Raw genomic sequence first — 8,877 nt, 5'->3', positions numbered from 1 at the left:
TATCTTTATAAAGTTTTTTTTTAATTGAGTCATATTTGCAATATAAACATTATTTGAATAAAAGGCGAGCAGTTTTATTAAAATTTGGCCAGCATAGCTCCCAAAAATTTAGAAACACTGTTATAAGAAAATATTCAGAAGATTGTACTCTCTCGTACTCTTGATGTAATTCAAGACCTTAGCTAATGCTTTTCTTTCCTTGGGCTTAGGCCCCTTTTTATTACCAAAAAAATTTATACTATTAGATGTAATCTCACACCATTAAAAATATTAATAATAACTATTAAAATAGCTATAAATTATAAAACTTGCTGCTCTAGCACTTCTCTTTAAATAATATTCATAGTACTTAAATATGAATTTATAAATGATTACAATTACTAGTATTAGAACAAACAAAAATGAAATGAATTTTCAAGGTCTTTAAGTCTTAACCATATAATACATGTAATAGTGTTTTCCATATCACACAAATTGCACCATAGGTGAGAGAGCAAGAGAAAGAACCAACCACTATAAATCTTCAATTACCAAAATATTAGTAGCCAAAAATATTAGCCAAAAACAAATTTTACGGGATTTTAAACTTTTTTTAATCTAGTAGTATAGTATGTTTAAATAGTTTGTAGGCCTAAATTATTAAATGAGTCAATTTTAGTTAAAATATTATATCTTTATAAAGTTTTTTTCTTTTTTAATTGAGTCGTATTTGCAATATAAACATTATTTGAATAAGAGGCGAGCAGTTTTATTAAAATTTGGCCAGCATAGCTCCCAAAAATTTAGAAATACTGTTACAAGAAGATATTTAGAAGATTGTACTCTCTCGTACTCTTGATGTAATTCAAGACCTTAAGTAATGCTTTTCTTTCCTTAGGCTTAAGCCCCTTTTTATTACCAAAAAAAAAATTATACTATTAGATGTAATCTCATACCATTAAAAATATTAATAATAACTAATTAATAGCTACAAATTATAAAACTTGCTGCTCTAGCACTTCTCTTTAAATAATATTCATAGTACTTAAATATAAATTTATAAATGATTACAATTACTAGTATTAGAACAAACAAAAATGAAATGAATTTTCAAAGGTCTTTAAGTCTTGACCATATAATACATGTAATAGTGTTTTCCATATCACACAAATTGCACCATAGGTGAGAGAGCAAGAGAAAGAACCAACCACTACAAATCTTCAATTACCAAAATATTAGTAGTAAAAAATATTAGCCAAAAACAAATTTTACGGGATTTTAAACTTTTTTTTAATCTAATAGTATAGTATGTTTAAATAGTTTGTAGGCCTAAATTATTAAATGAGTCAATTTTAGTTAAAATATTATATCTTTATAAAGTTTTTTTCTTTTTTAATTGAGTCATATTTGCAATATAAACATTATTTGAATAAGAGGCGATCAATTTTATTAAAATTTGGCCAGCATAGCTCCCAAAAATTTAGAAACACTGTTACAAAAAGATATTCAGAAGATTGTATTCTCTCGTACTCTTGATGTAATTCAAGACCTTAGCTAATGTTTTTCTTTCCTTAGACTTAGGCCCCTTTTTATTACCAAAAAAAATTTATACTATTAGATGTAATCTCACACCATTAAAAATATTAATAATAACTAATTAATAGCTACAAATTATAAAACTTGCTGCTCTAGCACTTCTCTTTAAATAATATTCATAGTACTTAAGTATGAATTTATAAATGATTACAATTACTAGTATTAGAACAAATAAAAATGAAATGAATTTTCAAGGTCTTCAAGTCTTAACCATATAATACATGTAATAGTGTTTTCCATATCACACAAATTGCACCATAGGTGAGAGAGCAAGAGCAAGAACCAACCACTACAAATCTTCAATTACCAAAACATTAGTAGCCAAAATACAGAACTACATTGCACATACATTATAACAAGACCAACTTCAATTCAAGAAACCAGTAAAAGGGACAGAAACCGCTTTCAACAACCATCCCATGAGTGCATACACATACACTAAAACAAAATTTTGTATCACCATATTCAAATTCTATATACACTAAAATAAAATCCAAATGTGCATACAAACTCACACTAAGTAAGCTTCTTTGGTGATTTTTGGCCTATGAACTCTTTTCTAACTCTACCTCTATTCTTCACCTTCACTCCCCGGTGTTGTTGTAGCATTTTCCACCAATTTGGATTCTTCTTTCTATGTCCATGTGGGGCATTCCTTGAACCTTTCACAGCAACCTTGTGAGGTTTCTTCGGCTTCTTTGCATGCCGCATGTGTCCCATGAGCCCTTCCACAAGCCTGTGAAACTGTCCAACCTGGTCCTTGTGAGTCACTCTTGCAACAGCACTTCCTCTCCTTGGCTTCTCATCGCTTCCATTCGTTATCATCCCATGATGCTTGTTCTTATGGTGGAAGACATTCTGCAAGTTACTCCACATAGAGTGTCTTTGCCTCCTCTTTGAGTCAATGCTTCCATCATCATCATAATTATCATCATTATCATGGTGATAGTGATGATGATGGTGGTGGTGGTGAAAGATTAGTCCCAACTTGTTCTTCAGCCTCCTTAGTCCTCCAACTTTTTTCTCAGGTTTTATTTTGTTGTAGTATCTATCAGACTTGAGGCTATCAGAGCTATTCAAAGAGTTATAATTATAATTATCATTAGATGTATAAGAATTATTATCACACTCCTCTGAACTATATTCATATGATGCATCAACCATAGTTCCTGATGTGGAAACTTCTATCTCACCTTGCAAGGAGTGGTCCTCAGAACTGTTACCACCACTACCATTGGCACTTACTTCTTGTGAGGTCCAGCTAGAAGAAGATTGATAGTTATTTGAACTAGACTCTTCAACTTCATCATCATCCTTGTCTTGTGGTTCATCCCTTTCCTTATAGGATCCTTTTCTGTGTAATGCAGACCCTTCTCTATTTTTATGGGAGAATACCTTAATTCCACTGTACCTTTGATCCAGTAGTGTTGGTCTTATCACCATCTGATGTGGTTGTGGTTGTTTCCTTGTAATGCTGGAAGCTGTGGATTTCACTGGCAGATGTCTATAAGAATGATCAAGACTCTTTTTCTCATGATTTTGATCAGCTTCTGACCGAGCCATTGGATTGTTTCTTGCTATATTTTCCCCATTTCTGTGGCCAGTTGATGGCTTCTTAGTAACATCATTTTGATTCAATGAGGTAACTCTATTTGTCATGGGCAATTTTTGTGTTGGAGGTTGAATCTTACCCTGACTTCTTGATTCCTCTTCTCTAATTTGCTTTGGTGTGCCATTGCTCTTTGGAGATACAGCATCAACATGAGGCCTATCTAGATTTGTTACCTGGACCAAATTTTGCTTATCTGCATTGTTCTTTGTGGAACTTACAAGATTTGAGCAAAGTTGCAAAGCAAACATACGAGATTCAATTCTTTTCATTACACTAAGCAAATCATCACAAAAGTCCTTCTGATTTGAGGATTCAATATGTCCGGTATCACTAGAATTGTATTGAAGCTCATCAATTGTACTCAGCAGTGGTATATTCTTGTCTTCATTGGACTTATCACCATTATTATGATGGTCTTCACCAGTACTCTCTTTGCTATACTCAATAGGCATAGTTGTTGTTACACTAACCAAATCAATTTTCTCACATAAGCTAATTTGTGTTGGATTATTTTCTCCTCCATTATTAGAGATGCTACCTTTTTCTTCTATCTCAGATATCAACTTCTTCTGTAAGTCTTCCTCCTTATGTGGTGTCACATCTTTTCCTTGATCGAGTGATGTTTCTGAGACATTTGGTTGTGTTGTTATTATCTGAAAAAAATAAGCATGAAGAAAACAAAATTAAACTAACAAAATCATCCTGTCATGGTGCAGTTTGTGATGCAGTCTATCTTAACTTCACCTTTAAATGTGTCTGAAAAACACCTACAACAGCAACATCTAGCAAACTCTTTAACAAACCACGAGCTCTCTCAATCAACTGCAAAAATAAAATAACAATGAAATTAGTACAGAAGAATATCAACTTTTATGACAATTGAAAGTGATGAATAAGAAACCACAATTTAAAAAAAAAAAAAAAAGCAATGCTACCGTATAACTATGACATACAAAAGACTAGAGGAAAAAAAAGCACTTACATCATCTGAAAATTGATGTTGTAATTGTATAGTATTATTATGAAGAAGACTATACAAAAGTCTTATGGCACGAAGATTTTTATGAGCTTCCTCAAATTCCATCTATCACTCTGTATTCTTCCTACAATCACATAACTATCAAAGCACCAAACTTGAAAGAGGGAAGATTGAATAAGAATTGAGGAAGAAGCATAACAAGGTATGTTGAGAGTAAGTTATCATGAGAGGAGTTATGAGTAAGAAGTAACCTCTAACAGACCAATTACAGTTATATCCCCTTCTCTCTATAAATGTGAGATGGTAATCATATTTGATATTTTGATTTTTGTCTTTGCTTGTTTGAGAAAAAAAAAACATACGAATAATTTTTTTTTATTTTTTTAGTACATCTTATATCTAACTAAATAACTAATTGATAAACATATTTTATATAAAAAATAAATAATATTTTACATTCTCTATTAATTATATTGTATTATTTATCTTTTAGGATAATTATGATAGTGAAAAACAATATCCCATAATAATAATAATAACAATAATAATAATAATAAAAAGTAGTGTTATACTATTATAATAATAATTATTTTTACATTATCATAATAAAAAAGGATTTAATTCGACTAACTTCAAAACTAAGCACATAATATTTTATAGATATAAATTGAAATTCGACAAAGCTTATTCATCTAAACTATAATATTTCATGTTAATTAACATCTCTAACATTACTTGTGTACTTTGATTTTTAATCAAACAACAACAACAACAATAATAATAATAATAATAATAATAATAATAATAATAATAATAATAATAATAATAATATTATTATTATTATTATTATTATTATTATTATTATTATTATTATTTAGAAACATGTGTCAGGATGGCCTAGTGGTCTAAGGCGCCAAATTCAAGTTCTGGTCTTCAAAAGAGGGCGTGTGGTAAAATCTTACAGACACTTATGAAAAGACTATGACATTTGAGTTATAATTTGTTGGTAAATATTTTTTTTAATTTCTTTTTTATTTGTAAACATATATATAATTTCACTTCTATCCTAATTTAATTTTCTCCAATTCTAAATAGTTCATTAAAAAATTTTTTTAAAATTAGGAGTGAGACGCAAATCTGCAATCTCTAAAAGTAAATATGAAAAGACTATGACATTTGAGTTATAATTTGTTGGTAAATATTTTTTTAATTTCCTTTTTATTTGTAAACATATATATAATTTCATTATAATAAAAATGCTATAAAATCTAAGTAAGTTCATAGATATTTGAAATCAGTTTTAAGTAAATATTTAAATAGAAAATGAAAATGAAACAAGTATTTGTAAATAATATAATACTTACTAATGTATTTTAAAAATTTAACCAAATAATTTTCGTTGAAAAAAGTTAAGCTAAATAATTTAGAATTTAGCTTATTTTAACGTTGTGCTATATTTGCTTAAAATTCTACTGACACTTCTAACCTAATTTAATTTTCTCCAATTCTAAATAGTTCATGAAGTACTTTTCCAAACAAAAAAGAAATAGTATCAAGTATCAACCCAATTGAAGCAATATGTCATATTGAAATTTTAATAATCGCAATAAAATTTGAATGTTAATTAAAAAAGAAAAAAATTTCTTAAAATTAAGAGTGAGATTTGAACCCGTAATCTCTAAAAGTGAATATGAGAAAATTATGATATTTAAGTTATAGTTTATTGGTAAATTTTTTTTTTAATCTCTTTTTTATTTGTAAACATATATATAATTTCACTATAATAAAAATGCTATAAAATCTAAGTAAGTTCATAAATATTTGAAATCAGTTTTAAGTAAATATCTGGATAGAAAATGAGGATGAAACAAGTAACACTATGAATTTATATGAAATATGTAAAAATACTTGTAAATAATATAATACTTACTAATATATTTTAAAAATTTAACCAAATAATTTTCGTTGAAAAAAGTTAAGCTAAATAATTTAGAATTTAGCTTATTTTAAAGTTGTACTATATTTGCTTAAAATCCTACTGCTATATTAACATAATTATTCAAATTTATAAATATTTAAATTTTTAAATATAAAAAAATATATAAATCTAACATAGTCGTGTATGGTCATCAATAAAAATTATAAATAATTTTTTTTAATTGAGTTGTTATTTTTGATGGACCCCATACATCACTATGAATTAAGTGAAAAGGTTTAGATGCATGATAAGACTGAGAGTAATAAGGAACTCTACGACTCTTGAACGAATACAACTTTCACATTTAAGTAAGGAAGAACCAATATTCTTAAATAAACTTGGAAACAAATATTTGAGATATGAAAAACTAGGGTGTCCTAATCTTTTATGTCAGAGCATTATTTGATCTTTTATAAATATAGAACTTATACCACTAAATCCTTGAGCTATTTTATCCTCCAAAATATCCTCAAAATGATAAAGTCCATCCATCATCTTATCACTGCCAATCATCTTCCCGAGATCCGATCTTGAAAAATACTATGAGTGTCAAAAAATGTCACAGCACAATTGGAATCCTTGCAGATTTTACTAATAGAGAGAAGATTACAAGAAAATTTTGGTACATGTAGGACATTTCTTAAGTTAATATTTTTGGACAAATTAATTCTACCTTTTCTAGCAACAGATGAAAAACTACCATCAGCAACTCTAATTTTCTCATTTTCAAAGCAAGGAGAATAAGTTTTAAATAAAGGAGAGAGGCTGGTCATATGGTCAGATGCACTTGAATTGACAATCCATGGTGCATTCAAATTTGAGGTGTAGTTAAGAGGCATACGAATTCTAAAATTACCTGTTTGAGTTAAAGAACCACTAGAAGTACTAGACACAAAACTCAAATTTAACAGCCTTATGAACTGCTCAACATGTTCCTTACTCAATGATAATTTTTCAGCCTTATGAGCAATTGTGGTAGAATGTATCTTGGGACCAGATTTGCTGTCTTTAAGATGTGTTGGTTTTCCATGAATCTTTTAGCAGATTTTTCGGGTGTGACGAGGTTTATTGCAGTGGTCACGCCAAAGATTGGAAGTGTGCTTCTGATTTGATGAACTTTTAAGTGCAACAGGTACCACTAAGAATGCATTAGACTCTAAAGAAGCCTGTTCAGTCTTACTTTTTCCCATCATCACAACTCTACGAGTTTTCTCTTTTTTAACTTCAGCAAATATTTCTCCAATTGAGGGTAGGATTGCTCTTCTAATAATTCTGCCACGAACTTCATCTAGCTCCACGTTGAGGCCTACAAGAAACTAAAATATCCTCTCTTCTTCCACCGTTTGTTGGTGGTGTTTGGCATCAGCGGCTGAATTCCACTTATAGTTATTGAAGTGGTCAAGATCCTATCACACCCGCTTCAATGTATGGAAATATTTGGTGACATGGTCACTCCCTTGTTGAATTTCTCTAGCTTTTAGAGTAAGTTTCTAAATCTGGAATTTATTCCCAAGATCAGAGTACATCTTCTTGACACTATCCCACAATTCTTTGGCAATGGTATAGTACATGTAGTTACTACTAATATCCTCCTCCGTTAAGTTCACCAGCCATGCCATCACCATGGAAATTTCGGTATCCTACACATTATATTGTGGGTCAATGACGTTAGGCTGGTTTCACTCACCAGTGAGATATCCAATCTTTCCTCTTCCTCGCATATACATCTGAACTGATTGAGACCACCTAATGTAGTTTGACCCATTGAGTCGAAATGAGGTGATCTGAACTAAATGGGAGTCACCACTAACTAGTATCCGTTGCTCAGATTTTAAATCTGATGGAGTAGGAGTGATGTTCTTCTTCTGTTCAGGATTAATGACTGAGCTGTCAGCCATAGCTATAAATCAGAGGCACAGTACAGAGATCCTGCTCTGATACCAAGTTAAAGTATTTGAATATATTATTCTATCAAATGTACAGAAAATCATCCTCTTTGTAGGAATTACAGAAACTAGAATGAGACCCGCATCGTGTGAGGCAGTAAATTAATGATAGTATATACTAAATATTAAAAATTGCTATATTTTGTAGAATTAAATTAAATATGTGTAAACTAAAGTTAAACTTGAAAGGTATTTTATTTAAAATAATTTGTAGTACAAAAGATTTGAATGTTAGAGTTATACAAAGTGACATTTTTATTTGGCGATTTGATTTTTGCATTTGTTTTAATTGATGGACTTAGTCTTCTTATATGGCGCTCGTCCTCCTTTTTCTTTATTGGTTGTTGTTAGAGTTGTTGCTTTCTTCTTTCTGTCGTAGGTTTTTGTGAAGCATGTTCTTTATGAATTATTGAGTTGTATGCACTTTCTATTATGTTGTTTATTCCATCTTTGCATATATGTCTTCTCTTAATGGGTATGTGATCTCCGTATGATGATATTAGTGTTGGCAAAGTTGGTTCCTATAATCAATGAATAATTTAAATTATAAATAAAAATGATGTCTTAAATTAGTGATTTTTTTAGTATTACCTGTTTTATTTGTTGTAATGAGTGTTGAGGTTCAGTATTTTTTATTGGAACAAATATTTTGGTAACAGTGTATTGTTGACAACCTTCTTTAAGATTAACATCATTTACTTTGACTTCAAATATAAGTGTGAGGTTGCACAAATTTTTTAATTAGGGTGGTGCTTCAATATCATTACTTTTCTGGAGTGTCATTAGA

At 29.7% G+C, this 8,877-nt stretch overlaps 1 protein-coding gene across 1 annotated transcript; it reads right to left on the bottom strand.

Moving 5' to 3' along the window:
- Nucleotides 1-1,850: 1,850 nt before the first annotated feature.
- LOC140184717 (uncharacterized) lies at nucleotides 1,851-4,445 on the bottom strand. The gene is made up of 3 exons (XM_072237427.1): nucleotides 4,170-4,445; nucleotides 3,932-4,009; nucleotides 1,851-3,840 (listed from the first exon to the last, which is right to left on the bottom strand). Exons 1-3 carry the CDS (start codon nucleotides 4,269-4,271, stop codon nucleotides 2,092-2,094), a joined length of 1,929 nt encoding a protein of 642 aa, XP_072093528.1. The 5' UTR covers nucleotides 4,272-4,445; the 3' UTR covers nucleotides 1,851-2,091.
- Nucleotides 4,446-8,877: the final 4,432 nt, after the last annotated feature.

This window comes from Arachis hypogaea, chromosome 5 (assembly GCF_003086295.3).
Source record: "Arachis hypogaea cultivar Tifrunner chromosome 5, arahy.Tifrunner.gnm2.J5K5, whole genome shotgun sequence".
NCBI lineage: Eukaryota > Viridiplantae > Streptophyta > Magnoliopsida > Fabales > Fabaceae > Arachis > Arachis hypogaea.
Note: the sequence above shows the minus strand (reverse complement) of the source record. Positions and strands in the feature narration are given on the sequence as shown.